This window comes from Nelusetta ayraudi, unplaced genomic scaffold, assembly GCF_046127955.1.
Source record: "Nelusetta ayraudi isolate G7.1 ecotype Tasmania unplaced genomic scaffold, CSIRO-AGI_Nayr_v1 ptg000006l, whole genome shotgun sequence".
Classification (NCBI taxonomy): domain Eukaryota; kingdom Metazoa; phylum Chordata; class Actinopteri; order Tetraodontiformes; family Monacanthidae; genus Nelusetta; species Nelusetta ayraudi.
The window spans coordinates 2,227,409-2,250,177 of record NW_027466056.1 but is presented as its reverse complement, the minus strand read 5'-3'; the positions used below and the strand labels follow the sequence as shown (position 1 = coordinate 2,250,177).

The 22,769-nt window shown below is 39.8% G+C and overlaps 2 protein-coding genes and 1 long non-coding RNA gene across 5 annotated transcripts; 2 read left to right on the top strand and 1 right to left on the bottom strand.

Annotated features, from left to right (window-relative positions):
- Positions 1–1,243: 1,243 nt before the first annotated feature.
- Positions 1,244–4,225, top strand: LOC142880312 (asialoglycoprotein receptor 2-like). 3 transcript variants are annotated; one of them, XM_076014141.1, is made up of 6 exons: positions 1,244–1,513; positions 1,823–1,933; positions 2,040–2,282; positions 2,433–2,578; positions 3,056–3,159; positions 3,674–4,225. In XM_076014141.1, the coding sequence occupies exons 1-6, from the start codon at positions 1,330–1,332 to the stop codon at positions 3,807–3,809; spliced, it is 924 nt and encodes a 307-aa protein (XP_075870256.1). In that variant the 5' UTR covers positions 1,244–1,329; the 3' UTR covers positions 3,810–4,225. The 3 variants fall into 3 exon arrangements, with proteins under 3 accessions (XP_075870256.1, XP_075870247.1, XP_075870265.1); XM_076014132.1 differs by having other exon boundaries at positions 2,031–2,282; XM_076014150.1 differs by lacking the exon at positions 3,674–4,225 and having other exon boundaries at positions 2,031–2,282; positions 3,056–3,496.
- Positions 4,226–5,599: 1,374 nt separating this feature from the next.
- Positions 5,600–7,283, top strand: LOC142880348 (uncharacterized). Its single transcript, XR_012925422.1, has 4 exons — positions 5,600–5,832; positions 6,113–6,232; positions 6,659–6,778; positions 6,911–7,283. It is a non-coding gene; the product is annotated as an uncharacterized LOC142880348 (long non-coding RNA).
- A 1,106-nt stretch (positions 7,284–8,389) lies between these two features.
- man2b1 (mannosidase, alpha, class 2B, member 1) lies at positions 8,390–22,448 on the bottom strand. Its single transcript, XM_076014041.1, has 23 exons — positions 22,254–22,448; positions 21,169–21,271; positions 20,823–20,996; positions 19,499–19,692; positions 18,955–19,087; positions 18,446–18,591; positions 17,870–18,069; positions 17,655–17,775; positions 16,601–16,679; positions 15,492–15,601; positions 15,087–15,194; positions 14,611–14,727; positions 14,007–14,189; positions 13,539–13,636; positions 12,563–12,683; positions 11,881–11,999; positions 11,391–11,492; positions 11,178–11,265; positions 10,798–10,878; positions 10,270–10,494; positions 9,915–10,064; positions 9,675–9,777; positions 8,390–8,609 (listed from the first exon to the last, which is right to left on the bottom strand). Exons 1-23 carry the CDS (start codon positions 22,356–22,358, stop codon positions 8,506–8,508), a joined length of 2,964 nt encoding a protein of 987 aa, XP_075870156.1. The 5' UTR covers positions 22,359–22,448; the 3' UTR covers positions 8,390–8,505.
- Between the last annotated feature and the right edge of the window lie 321 nt (positions 22,449–22,769).

Genomic DNA, 22,769 nt, shown 5'->3' with positions numbered 1-22,769 from the left:
AATAAAATGAAAAAAAAAAAACAACCTTCAAATTAATTTGTTTACCTTGTCTCATTAACAATTTTTTTATTTATTTTTTTTCCTAATTGTTGAATGAAAGACTCCCAATTGACCTTGGGATAGAACTGAATCCATGGGATTACTGCAGAGTGGGTGACACCAAGCCACCAAGATTTTAGTCCTTTTGGTCAAATTCAACGGTTAAAGAGTTGACCTGGATCGCCTTTTGAAGGATGAATCTATGTGGCACTGAAGAGGCTGAGATCTGTCTCTTGTTTGAGAATGTTTATTATGCACATATAACATGTTTCATAGATTTTATCTGTCTGTCAAAAACGTATAAAACATCAGGACCTGACATGTTGGGTCTAATTGTTTTAAAGCCTCAATAGCCAGAATAGCCTCGTTGACCTTATAATGCAGCGTCTATCTGTCTGTCTGTCTGTCTGTCTGTCTATCTATGCTACAATTCAATTAAAAAAAAAAAAAAACAGCCGACAGTCACATCAATTAGGAGCAAACAGGATAATCGATACATGATTGCAAGAGTAAAAAAAATAAACAACCTTAGTTTATTACCAAATTAAAGAAAAAATGAACACAATAACTGCCTGACAAGTCCACTAGAGGGTGCTTGCTGATTAATTTTAGGAGGCGTTACCTGCAAAAGCAACAAAGGTATGTTTGAGAGATGGGTCGGTTTTGTTCCAGCTGTAACAGTCTCCTGGTACGACTTCCATTCCCTTCCCTTTCTTTCCCTTTGAAAGTCTGCTAAGAGTTACAGATCGGACTGCGCTGCTTTTTGTAACACATTAAGATGTTTGACCTTATTATTAATGTTGTTTCCTGAAATCTGGTTTTTCCAACACCATCTGCCTTGAACTTTTCACGTCCTGCACTTGCCTGAGACCCGTTCTCTGATTGTGTTTTTCTTTTGTTTGCATGTCTCTGGTCCAACATAAGGCCTAAAACACAAAACTAATGTTCAAACAGGACAGATATTTGTGATGCTAAGTCATGACCTGCCTAGTTTCTCTACATGTTGCGGCCTTGGAAAGGCAAAACCACAGCTGATATTGATACTTCCCCACTGCCTTACAGATATAAATGCTGTCGTCGTGTGAAAACGGTCCAGAAACAGAACTTGTTTGTACGGTTTTGTTTTTTTTTGCTGCATGTAAAGCTGAAATCAAATGAAAGACGACAGAGCTCTCTACACTTCCCTGCTGCCCAGAACGTGGATATAAATGCAGCGGTCGTGTGGGGGCACTCTGGAGGGAGAAGCTCATCTGTTCTGAATTGGCAGCAGTGCTGAGGCCAACAGACATTATGTCTGAAGATGTCTATGCAAAGCCGGAATTTACAAGAAAAGTCAGGTTCCAGGCAAGTGACGAGGACAAGAAGGTGGACGGCGAGCAGGACATCAGTAACGTGATTATTTATGACAATTATCTGCCAGGAGGAGGTTCCATGTCTACATCACAGGAAAACCTGACTGAAGAGCAACAGACAAGTACATTTCTATCTATCTATCTGTCTATCTATCTGTCTATCTATCTACTGTATCTGTCTGTCTGTCTGTCATCTAACTTACTATACATGTAAGTTCTATATTTTTTGTGTGTGTACATATATGTATTATATATATGTATATATACATATAATACACACACACACACACATATATATATACATACATATATGCATACAGTTATATAGATATATATGCATGAGTGTGTTTTCTATATATATATATCTGTATGTGGAATGCTGAATTGTATCGCAGTGAAGTCTGAGCAGTGCTGAATATTTGTCCTTACAGCAACGCCAGTCAGCAAAAGTTTTGGAAAAACTGCTCTCAAAGTTGCTGTGGTGCTTCTGGCGCTGCTGCTGCTGCTTTCCTTGGCTGCAGTCATTATCCTTGCAACTTTATGTAAGTTTTTTTTTTTTCCCCCACTTTATCAAAGAAGGGTGGACTCGATGCATGTTTTCTTTGAGCCCTTCTGTTAACTCAACCCTTGTCTTGACAGGGATTCTAGATGGGAATAAAAGAGATGAAAGAGAGACATTTTCCAGCCAACTGAAGAGCTTCAGTGACAACCTGACAGCGAAAACTGGACTGTGGGATGAATTAAAGGAAAGTTACAGCGAATTGAGAGGCACCATTTACAACCTGAGCCAGAAGATGAGCCAGCTGGAGAAGGATGAGGACATTTTAACAGCCATGACAGACAACTTGACCAGTGAGGTGGTCAAGATGACAGACGAATTACAAGCAAAGGGTAAAATGTTCCCGTAACAAGCTTCCCACTTTACACTACTTTGACTGCATGAAGTAAAAAAAAAAAATGGAGAAGTTGCATCTCAGGTTATTTCCTTAATATTCACCGTTGTGGCTGAAGGCATACTGTGTATTGTGTTTCCTCAAACAGAGGCAAGACAGTGTCCAGCCAGTTGGACAAAATTTGGCAGGAGTTGTTACTTCATCCCCACCTCAGAGAAAAGCTGGCATGAGAGCAACGAGACTTGTCAGCGTAACCAAGCACACCTGGTCATCGTTTCTAGCCGCCTGGAACAGGTGAGCTGGTATCACACACTTCCTCTCACATCATATTGTCAAAACCAATGATATTAAGCGGCCTTGTACAGAGTGGTGCAGGTCATTTTGTCAGATGTTTTTCTTCACTGACAATAATACAAAATGTAAGATCCAACCCATAATCCAAGTTGTGACAATATTTTTGGTCACATTAATAGTTTGGATGACCTCAATCATTTAGAGTCATATAAAGAAATACATTTGATTGAAATGTCATCCCAGCATTAGCATTTGAAGAAAAATAAAGTCACAGCATTTGCCATGGCTGACACAATGGCGCTGACTTTCCGTTGTTGTCATATCAACTTGCAATTTGTTATAAAGGAGTTGTCAAGGACTGATTGATTGGTCAATTGAAGTTTACACAGAACAGAGACTGAGTGAACGGTGTTGCATACATTAATCATTCATTCGCCTTCGGATCATAGCTGATTTGAATGCCTTCTTCAAACGCAGCTGTTTCTAATCTCTTTGGGAGAACGAATCTGGATTGGTCTGACTGATGTGGGAACAAAACAACCCGTCTGGAAGTGGGTGGATGGATCACCACTCACCACAAAGTAAGACACCGTCACACATTCAGAATGTATGATAGAACAAAGTTTGGCTGGTCCCACTATGGATGATTTAATGCAACAACAAAAAAAAAAACATTCAAAAGTTTGGACATCATGTCAGGCTTCCTCCAAATGCACCGTAATTGGTCAACAAATGTGGGCTTCAAAGATCCTGGTACAATTAAATTGTCTCTTGTGCTTGTCTGATCACACAAGACTGAAACTGTAGGCCTTAAAGGATGCAGGCACTGAAATGAAACACAGCATATCTTGAGCATCGGCTGAGGTCACGTTGATGTGATCTCATCTGACATGTACCAGTGAGGTCCTGTGTCTGTAGAATTGCAAACTTGATAGAGTGTCTTCATCATGCCGATAGTTTGTGCCACGACGTGCTTTAGAGCATTGAACATCATCTTTATCAAGAGTTCTATAATTTGTTTAACAAAGAGGGAATTTTCATTTTCATTCACTGATTTGTTTGTGTGTTTGTTTGTTTGTTTGTGTGTTTCTCTAGATACTGGGCTTTAAATCAGCCAGATATAACTGCAGAAAAATGTGTTGAAATTATGATTCCAAATACTTTGGAAAGCTGGAATGATTTTTTTTGCAATAGGCCCAAGAGGTTTGTGTGTGAGAAAACAATTGTTTAGATCAGCCTGATATGTTGTGATTATGTTACAGACAGATAGACAAATAGATAGACAGACAGACAGATATCCTTTCTCCGCCTAGAAGTGTGAGAGTCAAGGATGTTGAATTGTTATTGCATAGCTGATAAAGAATGCAGGAAGACGAGCTGCTTGCTGCTGTGCAAAATCTAATAAGCATTTAAAGAAAAACATTTGAGAGACATCAAATTTGTTGTTTTGTTTCATTTTTATCACCCACACATGCTTTAAAAAAAAATGGAAAACATTTATTTAAAAATGAAAAGCCACAGAAAAATCAATGTAACTCCCTTCCATTGTTTTCTGTTCTCTCTGCTGTTATTGCAGTAACAAGTCTTTTGATGCAGCTGGAGTCACGTGATTTTGTCTGAATGCTTATTGAAAATTTGCCAATAAACTCATTTTAGAAAATCAAAACTGAATGCGTTCATCATATACAATTCATTCTATTAGCTTGAAATACCGGGGACACCTTTATTGGTCAATGGTGCATTCCACAGAATTACAGCTTTTTATTTTGTAGCTGTGGGCATTATTTTAGATATTTCCCTGCTTGTCGACAGGGACTATCGCATTAACATTAACTGGTTCAAAATGGTATTGGTGAAACCCTACGATCACTATACAAGATTCTTCATCAGATCTATTGATGAGAATGGCAAATGTAAAGCTAAAACCTTAATGTCAACTATTGGAACTAAATGCTCTTTAGAAAACATCAAATCAATATCAATTCCACCTGTTCAAACAAAACCTCCATACAAAGCAAAGAACCTCAATATCTAACGACACGTCAAGTATGCCAGCTCGGCATACTCAATGCAAGAGCCTTAAAGCAGCTCGAGGGAGTGCGGAGAGGGGGGCAGGGGGGGGGGGGGGTATGGGGTTGGCCCGGGTGGAACTGCACTGCGTAGCAATCAAGCGCGACCCCACACGCCGGACTAAGCACTACACGGCAACGTCACACGTTTATTCAGAGGCGGTTTTACAGACGACTATTACAAATACACAAGATTATAAAATGACGTTAATGTGTCTTTATCTGGTTTCATATTCAGTTCATTCTTTGTCTTTTGATGTATGGTTGTGCATATGTGAATATTTACTATATATGTATGTATATACACATATATACATAAAGTGTGTGTGTGTATATATACATATATATATATATATATGTATATATATATATATATATATATACATATATATATATATATGTATATATATATATATATATATATATACATATATATATATATATATATATATATATATATATATATATATATACATATATATATATATATATATATATGTATATGTGATGTATTTCCCTGATCATGTAACTTATCATGTCCGAAACGTGGCTATTTGGATGTGCTAAATAAATAAAGGCACATAGAGGGAGCTGAAGCGTGCGGTGTATGCCTTTCTCTTCATCTTCCCCACAACGTGTCCTTCCTTCTCATCCACAGCCAGAAGTTTACTTTTACTCTGCCTCTTCTGCCAAACCTCTTATCACACAAGGAGGAAGTTATTGTATCAGGTTGGGCTCTTTGTATTGACTTCCGTATTCACATCAGTCACACTTTGTTTTGTGGCTCTGGATCATATGTAAAGGTTCCTTATTTTCAGGTGTATTTAGTGGAAACTCAAAGGACAAACAAGTTGCTTGTGACTTCTTTTTTTTTTTTTTTTTTTTTTCCCCCCCGGCCCTTCCTCTTTGATATGCCATTGTCAGTGTGGCTGTGTTGCTTTTCGGAAAACCCTCTTGTCAGGTTGTAAACCCAATCATTTGTTGGCCTCGGTCCTCTTGAAAAAGCAATGTCGGAAAAAGTCTGCACCGAGTCGTGCATTACAGTAAAAGGTGACACTTATGTGGACAGCAAAGAAAGAATAGTGGACATCTACGTCAGTGCGGAAAGCTTGAAAGTGTATGAAAATCCCTGGGTGGAGGACACACCACCAACTACACCTGGACCTCTTGGGAGTCAGCACCCAGGTACGAGGCAAACACACACTGCTCGTGGGTTCGACTGTTTCATTGTAATCCCATTGTCGACGTTTAGGCTGTAATTCCTGCTGTAATGAGTTTGATTGTTTGTTTTTGTTATGATGGCTGAATGACATTTATAAAATGTCTGGAAGCATCATGTTACGACAGACAAAGTATACATATATATATACATATATATATATATATTTATTTATTTATTTATTTATTTATTTTTAATACGTTGAAAGACAAGACAAAACAGGAATGATTTCGTTTCTCTGTTCAGTGTCTGTGGTCGGTGGAAATTCAAGGAGGAGCTGTGTCAGAACTACTTCACTGTTGAAGTTTGCAATCTCTCTTCTGCTCCTGGCTGGGATCTTGGCCCTCATTTGCTTTGAAGTTGAAAGTGAGTTTCCTTGGCTTTCTTGAGAAATATTATGTTGATTGATGCTGCTATAGTGGCAACACTTTGTCATGACTACAACTACAACTACGCAGCATCAGGGAATTTTTTTTCAGTCGTTTTATTCAGTTTTTAAGTGTAGAATTCCCACATCAATGCACACCAGTAAGTACTTCATAAGCAGTTAAGGATTTTGTGACTTGATTTGTGACCATTTTGTTTATTGATTGTGTATTCATACTTTACAAAGTAAAAGTGTGCATGAATTGTAACCAACAGAGGGATTCATTGAGTGATTATATTTGGCATTTGCAAGGTTTGTCTGGAGTCGTAATGCTCCGTATATTTGTTTTTATAAATGAACTGTAAGATGTAAAATGTACAGAAGTGTTAATTTGCTCTTTCCTGCTCCCCTACAATGGTGCTAAGAGAAAAACAAGTGGAGAAGAGACAGAAACCACTTACCAGTCAGTAAAACCAATTTTACTGATGACAAGTTTAGACCGAATAACACTGGACTCAGATGAGTGAGCTGACACCCGGCAAGTTGTAAGTACAATATATTTATGTAAATTAACATTTTTTTTTTTTTCACAAGTGTTTGGTGAATTTGTTTTTGTTTCTTGGGTTTGAAAATTCAAGGCAACTGAGATGCGTTGACTTTGTGTGTTCTCTTCTCAGCAGGCTTCCTGCTGCATTCCGGAGACGTGCACAGTGGGTGAAGTGGCCTCTTCAGATTGTCCACTGGGGAGAAAGGTGGCTCGACTCCCTCGGTGACGACTTGACCTCATTCATTCTTCATCCATCCATCAATTCATTCATTTCTATTCTTTTGCTTTTCTCTGATTGGCTTTGAATTGCAGCTTATTTAACTACGTCTCTTCTGGTCTTATAGAAGGCGTAACATGGGGGAGGATGGGGGGGGGGGCAAGTGGTAGACTACCAGCTGACTGCAGAGAGATTCATGCACTGTCTCTGCTTAGAAAGAAAGAAGTAGATTTAGACTTTTCTTGACCAAAGCAGTGATAAAGCTGTGGACACTCAGCTGTTGCACTGAACTCATTCACACAGGGGGGGAGGGGGGGGGGCACCTGTGTGTCATTTTCCTGTGTTTTCTGGTGTTGACGAGCATGTTTGTTTTTTCCGCATTTATACAACCATCATTGTTGCTGCATTACCGCCCTCTCTGATCTTGGCCTCCTTTATTTTTGTCTGATTATCAGTTTTTCTGTATGTGATTTAGTCAGTTTTACTTTTGGCATTAAAAATGTTTGTCTATTGAATGGAAAAAATAAAAATCAGTAATACTTCCTGAAGCATAATAAATAATAATTTTGTTTCTGCGGAGTTTCGTAAGTTACCTTCTCTTTTCTTTTCATCCATCCATCCATTTTCCATACCCGCTTCTTCCTGAGCTCAGGGTCACAGGGCTCTGCTGGAGCCTAAACCAGCTGTCATAGGGTGAAGGCAGGGTGACACCCTGGACAAGTCACCAGTTCAGGGCCACACTCACATGCACACCTACGGACAATTTAGAATGTTCAATTGACCTCACGTGCATTTTTTGGAGTGTGGGAGGAAGCCGGAGAACCCGCAGGGAACCTGGCAGACACAGGGAGAACACACAGACTCCACACAGGAAGGTCCCAGGCCCAGAATGGAACCCACGACCTTCTTGCTGTGAGGCGGCCACGTTAACCACTGCGCCACCGTGTCGCCCTTTTTTCTTCTCATTTTCATGTAAAACATTTCTCTCTTTTTTACAATTTAATTTGGTTCTAATAAATGTGTATTGTATTTCAAAAAAATAGAAATTTCAACTGAGTATAAGAAGACAAAATCTCCGCACTCCGGAGGGAACAGGTGCGTAGTAGGAGGGCGCCACCCAGAAGTCAATCAAGCAGAAGCTCCCGCACACTGTTCGGCTCTCTGTCTCTTGATCACTGAGTCATCAGGCATCACACACCAGTGTGAACAGCCAGTTGCGTGATGCCTGACGAGGGTCTGGCGACCGAAACGTTATGTGAGTAATAAAGAGGAAGAGAGCTGCACAGTGTGCGGGGGCTCCTGCTTGATTGTGTAGAAGAAGCAAGCTGCTCAGAAGCACTCCAGCAACAATTTGATTGAAATTTAATTTTATTGAAAATTTGAGAAACATTTTTTTTTTTCTTCATCAGTCTTCAAAGATTGTCACGTTTGAACAAATAAGACAAGGAAAAAAAATGTGTTGTTGAATAATTACAGGAAAACAGAGAATAAATGAGAAAAGAATTGGGCTATCTGGAGCTGGTTCGGAGCAAGAACGTGCGGATCTCCATTGGCCTAATTGTCACTTCCCATTGGGAAGGATCTGGAAACTTCTTTGGCAGGGGCCTCTCGTCTGAAAAACAGATGCAGTGAATTCACAAAGATGGAGAAAACCAAGGGAAAGTAAGTTCACATATACAATTTGCCCCCCCCCCACCCAAAAAACATTTAGACGCTGTCATCGTCTAAATGTAAATGTATAGAACAGTCGTTTACAGCTGGACTTTAACTACGTAACCAACAGCAGTCACGAGACAAATTTGTGAAAATTAAGAAAAAAAAAAAAAATTAACACACATATATATAAAAAAATAAAGTTTCAGCAATCTAATGCAAAAAGTGGTGCAAACACAAATCATTTCTCTGAAGCGCCACTAATGCAATGGCTTGACTCTCAAACAGATCAGAACATAAAACATCCTTTTAATCACATTTTTAAACAGGCGTGTGAAAAAAACATACTGATACGTATCTTTGCGCCATCTTTAGTGGTTGTGTGGTAACTCAGAACCTTTTCTAGAAGTTGTACGGCGTACACCTGCGTATCGTGCAGACTACACCACTGCAGATGCTTTTGACACTGAGCTGAGCCACACTCAGAGACGTTAAACTCAATATTTAAAATATTTTGTTTGTTTGTTTGTGTTTGTGGGGAAAGCCGCCAACCCCGGAGTTGTGACTGTGAACTGCGATGTGAAACAGAATGTAGCCATGTATCAAGTGTTGAGCTGACTGACGACTAAAGAAGCATCAAATCGTCTCAAGTTGGATCGTGATGAATCTCAGATTCAATCTATCGGCTGACACCTAACAGAGTCCGAGGCCCATAAGCTGTCTGGGCAGCGTGCACACAACTTCTTTTTGTTCCCAGTTTCTGTGGATGCAACCTGGTCATGCCTCTACTAGTGCTATGTAATTACTATATAACTTTAGCAGCCATACCAGGAGATTAATGTCAACAGCCAACAGTTATAAATGAACTCCATGCGGAAGTTGTTGTTTTTTTTCCAAAAAAAAAAAAATGAACCTGCGGATTAATATTGTTTGAGAAATGAACAAAATTGTTTGAATTGTATTAAGTCAGTTTTTCAAAAGGAAATTCCAAAAAGGGAAGAAAGATAATGGAGAAGCGATTTACCTTTCTGCAGTGTCCAATTGAAACGTTTCATCTCATCTTTCCACTGATTGGCCGACAGGTTCAGTTCAGAAAATCCCACAACTTCCAGAGTGGAAAAGAGCTTCTGAGAAGGGCAGAGAGCAAACCAAACCCATTTGGAATGGGGAAGGAGATATTTGTTACGTCAAGGAAAATAACTAAATAAATGAGGCAGACTGTGTGAAAACAGAGACTTGGGAGAGCATCAGTAGCACTTCAGACCTGCAGGTTGACTGTTTCGGGCTGCGTGTTCATTTTGCCTTCCTCAGCCTGGAACTGATGCTCCAGTCTCAGCAGCACCGAGTCTGTGTCCCACTGTGCCAGTGTGAGCACGTGAACAGCAGGGGGCAGTACAGCCTGCAGCCCAGTGAACTGTAATAGAAACACACACAGACTTAATGTTTTGTCTCGCATAAATTTGGGAATTTCTCACATTTACGTGTGATTAAGTATGAACTACTTTGCAAACGAGCAGCTCGCGGGCTGAAAAAAACAACAACAAAACAAAACAAACTCCCCATTACGGGAAATGACGACACAAATGTTTTTGGGTTTTTTTTGGCTGCACACGCCTCACCTCAAGTTTAGCCTGTGGCTCAAGCTCTCCATCGGTGAACGTCAGCAGCGGTTGCAGCACCATCTGCTGAGCGACCAGACGGTGCACGTCGGCAGCGTGGGCAGGCCGCTCCAGGGAAAGCAGCAGACGCCCTCGCACCACCAGGCCCTCCGGGAAGACACTGGAGCTCTCGTTGAGAGGCTCGCCGACGCCGCGCGTGTCATCGTACAGCAGGCGCCGGTGAAGCTGGGGGGGGGGCGAGATCAATGCAACGGCTTTCTCAACACCACACTTGGTTCAATGGATTTACTACTGGATTACAGTTCAAAACTGAGGGTTCTAACACTAGAAGAAGAAGAAGAAAAGAAAAGAATGGAGATTAGTTCCATTAGTGCAAACCCTCCTCAACTTTGGAAATGGACTTGACCGAAAAGCCAAAAATGAATGTTCAAAAGCAGAATAGAAGAGCAGAAAACTCTCACTGAACAGTCTTCAACCAGGAACTCTCAAACTTCAAACCACAGTAACATGTGGGCAGACAGATCTCACCATGATCTCTAGAGAGCCATTGTAGATGCTTCCTCCTCCCTGAGAGCGATCAGTAACCACAGTGAGCTGGTCAACGTCATCCTACACACACACACACACACACACACACACACACACACACACACACACACACACACACACACACACACACACACACACACACACACACACACACACAGTACAGTTATTGGAACGATGAGGGCTGCAAATCTCAGGTACTAAGAAAATGTAATAATTTTAAAACATCTTCAATCTATTGATCTTTCACTGCAGCTGCAACCTGAAGATTTTTTTTAAATCTAATCTATTTTTCGTTTGTTAACAGATGTGCACATATGGATGGATGGAGAACAGACTGACTGACTGACTCAAACACATACCTTTATATACGCTCGAGAGTTGATAGGATAGTAGTTTCCAGCAATCGGCTCAGACTGCCTCAAATGCCAAGTGGGACGGAAATTTGTCCTGTAGCAACAATGCCACAAAAAAAACAACAACACAAAAACATTACTTGATTGTTTGGCCATGATTCTAAACAAATGCAACAATTACTGTTGTTATTATAAGTGTATAAATGAAACTAAGCTAACCTTCTCTGGAGCACCTCCCTTCCGTTGGAGTCAGTGTAGAAATACTGTGAGGTGTTGATACTGGTGTCGAATCGAGTGATCACCTCCTTCCCAAGGTCATCGCTGCTCACAAATGTTGTGAGATAAAGTTGCATGGACAAACAAAACCGTCAGTTTCACAATCGCCTGGCAAAAGACTCTTTTTTTCTTTTTTTTTTTAAAATAAGTGCACACTATTAAGCATTAGTTAAGCATTAATAAATACTGGAGGCATCATTTATGAAGCAAGTTTCTGACATGAATACTTTTTGGTATGGATCTTATAAACACAGTTATAAATGTTTTACTCTTCATTAATACGCTTAACGTGCCTCACGGTGAGTGAATGTGTTAGTAGACGTTTTATAAAAACTCACATATTTATTTTCCAATAGATTTTATAACTGTGTTACCCATTTTTTCTGTTCTTCCATCCTCCGACTTTCTGATTGGATATTGCTGACACACTCACTCTATGGGCAGCGGTCCGACTGTCCACTCCAGCTCTAAGGTCCTGCTATCAGCGTAGAGACGAACCACCTGAGACACCCATGGGGAAAACCACTGCCGCACCTCCGTGACTACAGACGTCTGGTGAGGTGCGGGAGTGGGAGAGCACGTGCCGTGTTGGAGATGACAAAACATTAAAAAAAAATTAGATTCAAATTTAGGAGATTGATTTAACTGCACACATTACTGATCATTAATGAAATAAACATCTGATATATGAGTCCATGTGATTTTTTTTATTTTTTTTTAAGTGGAATGTTGTGGCACAATTGTGGAGACTTTTTTTTTTTTCATCAAATCCGGCACATCAACAGCATCAAATTACTCGCAGTGGTATGATGAATAAAGTCAATATTTCTTTTCAGAAAGCAAAATTCTACATTGGGAGTCCATATCTGTGTATTGTAAGTGTTTTGGTTTTTTTTCAAAATGTTTCTGCTGTAAGTTATAATTACTAATATTAAAGCAAAAGACGAAAAAAAAGTTTCTTTTTTTAAAAGCCAAGTTTTACAAGAGTTTTTAAACGGTGCACAGGAAATAAATGAGTGTCCTGTGTAGAAACTGCAGTTCCAAATGACACTTTTAAACATCTAATATAGTATAACTAATATTCACGTTAAATTCCTCAGCGAATCGCTTTGTACCTGAATGGTTTCTGTCTTGGCGGTTTTGCTGATGAGGAAAGGTGTGGAGGAGTTGGGTCTGAAGATGTAGGCGCCTGAGGACTGGTTACTCTGGCTGTTGTTGCCATCACTGGCATTGTACCTGCAAGTTTGGAAGACGACCACGTGTAGCACAAACACACACGCAAAAAAAACAAAGGTGCGGCCTTTACAGACTGGGTGCGTCACATGATCAATCATCATGATCATCAATTACAAACGTACTTTTAGATGTCAGTGTGACAATGTGAACCTGTTTGCAATTTTTGCACCCCAAATGAGGAGGATGTGATGGCCTTGTAGGTCTGCGGTCTTAAGAAAAACCTAGTTGCATATTAGTATATATATATATATATTGTAAATGATCATGTAATGCGTTTCCGGTTACCTTTATTTTGGCATCCGGATGTTGACATCCGCTAACCGGAAACAGTTTACCGCGGCAACGCTCAAATAGAGCGACGAAGAGCGATAGAGAGACGGTGTGACGGCAAAACAGAAAACGGAACATGAAGAGTTTTTAACTACTACTGGTCAAAGGCGCACACGGTACGTCCTTTTCTTTGCCCTGTATTGTTCCTTTTCTGTTAGCAATATTGATTGTCGCTCTGCGAGGTGTGCATGACAATGTGCACTCGCGTTCTTCTGCTCTGTTTACGGCGTTGTCCTGCCTGCGCACCTGATTTGTGTGAGCACTGATTTGCGCAGCTTGAGAAGCTTCGGTTGTTTATTTTTTGCTTTTAAATAAGTTTTAATTGATCTCTCTAATTTAATTTTATACGATTAGATTATTGTTGTTTTGCTATTGAATTTTAAATGCGAATTTATGCTTGTTGTGATTTATTTTGATTAAATGTTGCTAACTATTATTTGTTAATGTATTTGAACACAAATTTTTATTGTTACAAGCACTCAATGAAACCTTTTATATACACACAGTAGTGTATGGGATACTGACCAGTAGAAGTTCTGCTTCAGTTTGATGCTTTGACTTGTTTCCAGGTTAGTCAGGCCACTCAGAAGGCCAGTGGTCGTGTCAAAGGTCACTTTGAGGAACTGGAGCATTGAAAAGAAAGAGAAAAACAAGCAATGATTGCACATGTAACAGAATGCAGAGAAAACAATAATAAATGAGGACATAGCATAATTTTAAGGGAATGCGCACTTATGGTTTCCTATGCAGTGAGTTTTCTCATAGTCTCACTGTTTATTAAATACATAAACTACTTGTAAAACCTTCAAAAATATACAATAAAAATGTTTCAATTAACAAATATATCATTTACAATAAAAATAAAAAAATTAAGGAGTTGTATCTAATGTATTAATTTATTGACATTAACAAATAAATTACTAACTAAAAGTAACAAAGTTCTCGTCTGTTGTATGAAGCAGTTCATGAGAATGATCCAGCTGCACAACCCACCTTGTTCTGAATGACTGCAGGCGTGTGGTGCTTTGGAGAGGGAGGCCGAGGCAAATTCTTGAGCAAGGTGACCGTGTAGGTGGTAAAGCCGAGTGGAGGAGCCTGCATCTGGAACACCAGCTCGTTCACAGCAGAGCCTCGGCTTCTTCTCACCTCCTGAGTGGCCCGAGACACACGAATCACCTCCAGGGGGAAAGGCAGGGAAATCTTATCTTGACATTGTTATCCAACACACTTTCCCTGAGAAAAATAATCATCATTCAAATCACATCTCATTATAAGGGACCAATCTCTCAACTGTGCAGTGCAAAGAAAGAAAGAATGAAAGATTAGCCACGTAATAAAACTATTGATTGATTGACTTTTGAATACATTAATGGAATAATGAATTTACAAGTCATTAATTTACATGTATTTAATAGATTATTCGGTGTAGATATTTTTTAGAATGCATTGTTGAAAAGAAAAAAAAATCAACACCATCAAAACCTCCATTAAAAAATGTTTAAAATCATTATCAAACTAACTAGATCAGAGATGACAAGGATTGTTTTTTTTATGCCCAACCCATTCAACATGGACAACTTCTCATCGCATCACTAACCTCACAGTCTACTGGAATGCCACGAGCATCTGACACCAAGTATGACGATCCGTTTACTGGCAGCCTGACAGGCCAGTTGACCGGACGAGCCAGAGGGTTGTACACATTGACTGAAAACTGAAGAGAGATCAAGATCAACCGTTGAAGTGAGGTTAGAGGTTAGAGTCATCCATCCATTCTCAATACCAAGATTAGAGTCCGCATCAAACAAAAAAATGTCTCAGTGTAGCTCTGAACAACAGAAACCCAGAGTCACCTTTCCACAATTATTAATTATTATATCATATCATTAATTATTTTTATATTAATTACATTAATTATATCATTAAACACAAAAAGGCAATTTTGGAGAAAAGATGTTGATATTTGAAACTAAAAAGTGTGTGTGTGTGTGTGTGTGTGTGTGTGTGTGTGTGTGTGTGTGTGTGTGTGTGTGTGTGTGTGTGTGTGTGTGTGTGTGTGTGTGTGTGAGAGACCTTTTCACTGGACTCCGTGACAGAGCAAATACTGATGTTGAGGTTATTACAGTAGATTCGCTGAGCGAGTGAGTTGCTCAAAGCAGCCAGGCTGTTACTGATCAGGACCTGGAAGAGAAAATTGTAAAATGCTCATAAATCCTTAAAACAGACCCACATACAAAAGTTGTTAACCTCGTCTCTATTGGAAAGAAAGTCATATTATTTTCTAAACATTGCCGTTATAATACAGTCATCAACATTTCCACATCCCGTCATCTGTTCTATTCTGTTGTGTTAAAATTGAACATTTCAAATTTCAAATCTCAGTTCCTATTTCTGGGATATCGCATTCCTGGTACATTCCTATGTACTTTGCTTGAACCCAGCAGTATGTGCCCGATCAGAACAACAGTTATGGATTACCTGACAATGTTGCCAGCCATTGGCCAGCCTCTTGGCATAGTCATTTGCAACATGCTGCTTCTCAGTGCCCGACACTGCGTCATGATGCTGAGCCACTGCCATGGCTTTTCCTGACAAAAAGACAACACAAACGGGTCAGTGACATTACTTTGCCATTGACAGTATATTGTAGTTGGGGCGACTGGACTCGTTCTTGTGATCTTGAAGACAGTTGGCCTCTTATCCAAAAGGCTTCCTCAGTTGTTGGAACTGTAGAAGCCTCTTCAGAACTGAAGAAGTCTTTTGGATGAGAGGCCTGTCTGTGCTCTCACATTCAACCAGGACCTGCCAATGAAGAGTGAGCCCCTCTTGTGAACTTTTTAAATACTAAGAGGCCAAGGAGCAAGACTGACATTTATATTTACTAGTTGGGATACACATAGTTCAAATGATTAAAAAAAATAATTAGAAGAATTGTGTGTTGGATTGAATACAGGATTCTTACCAGCAAACCTGAAAAGGTGCCAAATTTCCCTCTCACTCAAGACCGTTTTTTTTTTGTTTAGTTTTGTTGTTATTGGGGAGAAAACTAAGCAGCACTTGGCTGAAGTGCGTAGTGCTGCAGAATTCTGAAGTGTCTAATGAGATAGACATCATGTCATTAGTGCAGATTGTTGCACTCAACATGGACGTACTGATGCTTGCTTTTTTTTTTCGGTTGTTGTAATGCTGTAATTTCTGGTCTCCCCACAAACAGCATTTCAACAGCTTGAGAATCCAAACATGCTGATGAAGACCAAAGCTGCCTCACATGACACCGTACTTCTGCTTTGGCTCCCTGTGTGGTCCAGGATCAAGTTTAAGGTTCTTGAGTTAGTTTTTTTAAATGATTGAAAGCTCTTGGCCCTTCTTGACCAGCTGAATCGCTTTCCTCACAGACTTTCCTCAAAAGCTTCTTCTCATCAAGACATTTTTTTAGTAGTAGTAGCTTTAAAGATCTTCTTCATGTCACTTTATCCCAATCTTTATGCTTTTTAAGATGGAAAGTGGATGACATTTTTCTTATCATATGTATGTATTCTCATTATATGAAGATAATTTTGATCTTTCATGTGATTAAGACATCTTACTCATGGTGTCACTGTCACCCTGTCCAAAGGGTCCATTTCTGGAGCCGGGACCAACAAGTGCCTCCAGCTGGTTGCACGACTGAAAAAAGGAAATCAAACAATAAACTGCACTGTTGATGTATCGTCACTGTTAGCATAACAACAGCAGTGGCAACACAAAGTCAACATGTCTTTTTTCCCCCACCTTCAGAGTAGTCTTTGATCTGGTTCAGATTTCCTTTGGTTCTGGTTCACTCATTGCATGTCAAATTTCCAAATGTGTTTCCAAATGCTTTCATTCAATATATTTTATTCAAAATCAAATCTAAAATGAGGGTAAATAAATGTCATATCCTTGACGTCAAATTAATTTGTGCACTGCACACTCAACACTGATTCAATAGAGGTTAGGAATCCTGTGTTTTCCAGACCACAAGGGTAACCCAGGGCAGAGAGTTGGTACACAGGTGTGACGGAGAAGAAATAAAGTGACTCAGACGTGTAGGAGTCAGTTCTCTGAATGCAGTAAGTGCAGCGAGTTCTGGAGGAGCTCTGGTTTTGAACTGTTGGTGCTTTGGGCAGTCAGGCGGCAGTAAGGTAGTGAGGTTATGCACATCAGTCACAGACAACAAGAATTCAGCTGCGATGATGATGTATAATATGTATCTGTCTACATGAGAACCAGAAACCGGTTCTTGCTCAAATTTCTGAAGGTGATTGGACCTCATGTCTCTTAAAACCTTCATTCATTTTTACTTCCCATCCTTCCTACAGCTACTTCCTATATTTTTCTCTTTCTACTTCCTATATTTTTCTCTTTCTACTTCCTATATTTTCACAATTTTGTGATACTGTTGTTGCTGCTGCTGCTGTTTGTTGTTATTCATTTGTTAAACCATTAAAAAACATCTTAAGTTTGTAACCTGCTCCTGGAACTTGTTTCCCCTAGACCCTAAGTGGTTCGTAACAGTATGCAACTGTAATAACTTATGATCAGAATGAATAGCACAGTAAAGAGTAGAGTTGTTTTTAATAAATTCATGTGTACATCCAAAACAAACAGATTTTAGTTTACCTGCAGGTTGCTGTTGCTAACTCGCTCATAGCGTTTCAGTGCTGGTCGACTTGAAAAATAGCCGGTCCAAAAATCATGAGCGTCATCTGCATAGGGGAAGAAATCATCCGTCTTCAAAGTCCTGAATTTAAAAAAAAAGAAGAGAGACACTACACATTAAAGTCATACCAACAACGGTATAATTCCATCATATAGTAGAAGTAGAGTGACGCTACCAGGTGAGGTTTGCGTTGTGCAGCTCTTGAAGGTAACAAGAAGGGGTGGAATAGAGTACATTGACTTTACTGCCATTCTTCTGCTGAGCATTGACGTAGTGGATCAGTTTATCCATATTCTTGTACCACAGGTTGGCATTCTCATACTGGAAATCTGAGCCCATGGTCATGATTATGTGATTGCTCTTATAAACTGCTGCCTAAAAGGACATAAAGAAAAGAATTGTTTGAAAGGAGATCACAAAAAATTTTGCTACACATACTGCATGACAGTATCAATGAAAATGCAATGAATTTGCACAAGCTGTCTCATTTGACAAATGACATTATATATTTGAAGACTGAAGAAGGGAGCGCAACACAGATGATCACGAACCATCCAGAATACTGAATAATCTTAAATTCCATTGATTTATATCACATCAGATTAGGTTGCTTTTGACCATGCATTTTCACCATTTTTACAATTGCATTTAAAATTGGTGCTGAAATATTACATTTACAATTGTAAACCGTATGTATGTATATAAAGGGTGCCTACCTGGTTGCATGTGTTTGTGTGTAAGTGATACTAACCTGACTTTTGGCAATCTTGATGAACTGCATCACCATGTCGTCAACATTATAGTCCTCTAAATCAGGGTCGTCCCTTATTGGCGAATCACTGCAGGATTGGTCCCAGCAAAAGTTATCAGGAGGGTTGTAACCATTAGGAAGGATCCCTTTTGGATGGGTGGAGGTCAAGAAGCACAATGTTCGCAAGGGTCAAATCAAAAAGATTCAGAAAAGGATTTTTTTTGCAGTATTACTGTTGTTTTTTTTTCTAACACAAAATGGTTACACACAATGCTCTTTTCTTGACCATTATCACAACAATAGACAATCAAAATAAATCAATTAAAGCAAAGAAAGAAAAGTCTTTCATTTACAATAGTCCCTCCATCACAGCACTAGTGCTAGGCACTATAGGGAAAATTAAAAATGATGGATGAAATATGCTGTAGTTTTTTCAAAAACTTGAATTCAAGCAAATGAATAAGTGAAGGGAGCAGGTGATTTGTTTGAATCAGTATTCTTCACTCTACCTGTGAATAAATCAGCCACCGGAGGCGCGAGGCTCTCAGAAGCCCTCCAAACAAACTCTTGCTGTTTTTTCCTCTTTCGCTCTTCACGGTCTTGGTAGTCCAAACGACCAAAGAAAAACCCGTCGTACCCCATCTGAGGAAAAGGACACAAGTTTGTCAAAATCTAATGTTGAATATGTTGTTAATGTTGAATCAGTGGCCTTCCTGATTCACTTTTACAGATAATGCAACCAATCCTCAGACTTCAGCAATTACAAGAGGTAGCAATTCACTTGGTTTGTTACATACATTGAAGAAGAGTTACCACTAGCCTAGTTTGATCTAACAGCAACAAATCAATGGTGCAATTAATTAATATGTACAGCCACCTCACACAGTTACAGCTAACTTCAAATAGATCAATAATTAATATGGTTTTCACTAGCTGGGTTTCCACCTCGATGATTTTTTAAAAAGATAAACAAAAAAAACAGCTACACAAACACAGCCGACCTGGGGCGACAGACTAAGATATCTCAAAAGTCACCAACATGATGGTGACTACCTGCGCAAACATGGAGGCGTGTTCGCGGGCATGGCCAAAGGGGTCGATGTGCCACGCAACACGAGGTCGGCCGCACGGCCCAAACGTCTCATTGAGGAAGCGCAGGCCAATAGTCATCTGGTCGATCACAGCGCTGTAGTGAGTCGTGGCTTCGTCACTCATGCACCAGCCACCGTTGATAAACTCCAGACGGCCTAAGAAAAAGAGAGTGTTTTGAAGGTTTATGGAGAGAAGGAAATCCACAAGGTGGCGATGCACCTCTCAAAGCGTTTGGTAGGTTTGTTTATGAAAACTCACACTAAAAGTTTATGTAAACATACCTGATGTCCTCAAGTACAGTACATAATGACCTACTCATCCAATTGTTCTGTAAATGTTCTCCAAATTTTAATAACTGCTTAAAAATTGTCGCAGCCAATATGTATATTATATAATCAGTCTGTCGAGCTATTTAAATCTGGAGAAGTAACAAGTGTTAAACAAGGTTAACAGTTACTAAGTTAACTAGTATTTTCCGGACTATAAGCCGCTGCTTTTTTCCCACGCTTTGAACCATGCAGCTTATGCAAAGGTGCGGCTTTAGGTGCGCTTTAGCAGGAAGTGCAAAAACGAGACAAGCGGCGACACGGAGAGCAACACTGACATAGACACAGGAAAGCTGACAAATCTCTTCTGAGGCTGTTTAACTCTTGACACTGAAGAAACTGACTTCAGCGGTTTCAGTGCGCAGGAGGAAGATGGAACAGTGCCAGGTGGTTTCTGGGTTCAGTGTTCATGAAGGCACTTTAATGGTTCCAGTGCGCATGAAGACAAAGTGACAGCAGTTCGACGTGTGTTCAGTGCGCAACTTTTCTGTTTTGGTTGATCGGCACTTTTACTGCTGTGTTACCGGCACCGTTCGGAAACTAATCAGTTCAGTTATGAAAATAAACAAGTAAGAAATCTTTCTGTGTACCGGTAAATCCATCTATCTATCCAATATATATCTCATTTCACAACCTAGATATCGGCGGCTTATAGCCCGGTGCGGCTTATATATGTACATTTCCAATTTAAAATAAATAAATGAATAAAAACTTAGTGGGTGAGGCTTATATTGAGGTGCGCTCTATAGTCCGGAAAGTTCAGTTTTAGTTACACTCTTCCCATAGCGAGCTTGTGCCGTACTCAGTTTTGTACTAGCTATATTATTTTTGTTGATTTTACTATCATCACTTCCTTTTCAATGCAAGTAACGTAAGAAGGTTAACTCGGGGGAGGGGGAGGAAAAGACACTTCGATGGGTGAGTAAGGTGATGATGCACTTTGCTGTTTCTCAACGTACCTTCATTAACCAGCTGCTTCACTGTCTGCCTCATGCTGGGGGTCTGCTGCTTCCACCAGCGGTAAAAGAATGCCATCTCCACATAGATGAATCTCCTATCTGGATTTTTCAGCAGCTGATCCACCACTGAGTCCAGGATGTACTGCACGCCCGCGTGCTGGATGTCGTTGCGATCTAGTGCGAACAGTTTGAAGAACAGTCAACATTTGTTTGTAATCTATTAATCTTCACGCATCACCGCATGTATACGAGATGAGGGCATGCATTCCGTTGAAATATGTTGTGCAGCGTCTTTGGATTAAGTTGACAGCTCATCATGTGTTTGTTGTATGTGCGTTGAACTGACCTCCATAAAAGTACTGGTCAACATTCTTGAGCCAACCAACGTCATCGTGCGTGTGAGGCACCAGGTGGACGTTTAGCATGTTGGGCTTGGTGGCATGGCATGACTGCAAACACACAGACATAGAAAAGGAAGGAAACGTTGCATGTCACTGCATGTGGTTTGGCAGAAACACATTTCAGAGTGCAATTTTGAAATAAAATGCAGAAACAAATAAGCAAACAAACAAACGATTGTATAGGATTAATTGTTATTTAAATCATTTTTCAGCCTAAGGGCCGTAGAAGTGGTTTGGCACGAATCGATTGGAAAGTCCAGACAGCTATTTCAGAATAAAAGGCGGGGAACAGTACATGCACACAACATGTCATTTTACTTGAGCCTGGTATATTGTTTATTATTATCATTATTTTAAATAGTGGGCTTTTAGTACTAAAAAAAAATAATCCCAATCTGGTTTGAACAGGTGTTGTTTTTATGAGGCTGTAACAATAAACGAGCTGGTTCGCGTGGGTCACATCTGTGATTCACTCGTGATATGGGTCACACAACCAACTTTCAAAATAAAATACAACGCCAATACCGAAAACCTTAAAGACATTTCAAAAAAAAAAAAAAAAAAAAAGTCTAAAAACCTCACAGGTTTCCGCTCCACATTGTAGCGGGCGGAAAGTCCTATTTGTGAATAATTTATTCAGTTACATACACTTGGTTATTGAGAGGAGTCGATCAAAGTAGAGCTTGGAATCAATTTAGAAATCACTGCGTGATCGTGTGCACGGATTGAATCCTTTTTTTTTCTTTTTTTTTAAATTTAATTCAAAAGTTAATCTGTCAGTTAAGCACATGAGGCACAAAAGCAAATAAAATACAGGTGCCAAAGCCTGAACACTACTGGCATCAGGTCAGACACAATCAGAAATGGATGAGGCAGCATTAAGATCTGCATCAAAAGTCAGCCAAATACCAACAAATCCAGGTTGAAATCGCGTACAAATCTGCATACATCGTGAATACATGCATACATTGTCCACTTTGTAACTCTGCGATCAAAAACACATCAATAAAATAAAACAGGGAACACCAACCTCGTATCCACAGGTCTGTTTAATGTCTTGGTGGAGAGGAAACCCGAAAACACTGGCAGAGAGAAACAAGTTAACAATCAGCAGAACATCCGAAATGGATGCCATTGCTTTAAAACAGCAAACTTTCGTTTGTTTCTCTTCCGTTTTGTTTGGCGACTGCTGTACCCATGCTCAGTGCACACTTAGAAGTTTGAGGCGAACTCCGCCTACTTCCCGTGACGTCATTTCTGCGATCTACGGATGCCGAGAGACGTGAGAAAGTAATAAACATCCAGACAGAAAGAACACAAACAACCAGAAAAAGACACGTTGTCAATGGTCTATCGTGCAATGGTTAAATCATTTGGACTATGGCTGTGTCATCTTTGTGGCAGCTGCTAAATCGGTGTTGTCTAAGTTAGATCGAGTACAGGCAAAAGCCCTGAGAATTTGCTGTGGTGCTTTCAGGATGACACCTATCCCTGCGCTGCTCATAGAAATGGAGGAATTCCCATTAAGACTCTCTTGTTGAGAGGG

Excerpts from the sequence above, each read along its gene's own strand:
- LOC142880312 (XM_076014132.1), top strand. The coding sequence starts at position 1,330 with ATGTCTGAAGATGTCTATGCAAAGCCGGAATTTACAAGAAAAGTCAGG. Across the intron at positions 2,283-2,432 it reads AGACGAATTACAAGCAAAGG|AGGCAAGACAGTGTCCAGCC; the intron begins GTAAAATGTTCC and ends TTCCTCAAACAG. Across the intron at positions 3,160-3,673 it reads GGATCACCACTCACCACAAA|ATACTGGGCTTTAAATCAGC; the intron begins GTAAGACACCGT and ends GTGTTTCTCTAG.
- man2b1 (XM_076014041.1), bottom strand. The coding sequence starts at position 22,358 with ATGGCATCCATTTCGGATGTTCTGCTGATTGTTAACTTGTTTCTCTCT. Across the intron at positions 11,266-11,390 it reads AGGGAGGTGCTCCAGAGAAG|GACAAATTTCCGTCCCACTT; the intron begins GTTAGCTTAGTT and ends TTGTTGCTACAG. Across the intron at positions 9,778-9,914 it reads CCGAAACAGTCAACCTGCAG|AAGCTCTTTTCCACTCTGGA; the intron begins GTCTGAAGTGCT and ends TGCCCTTCTCAG.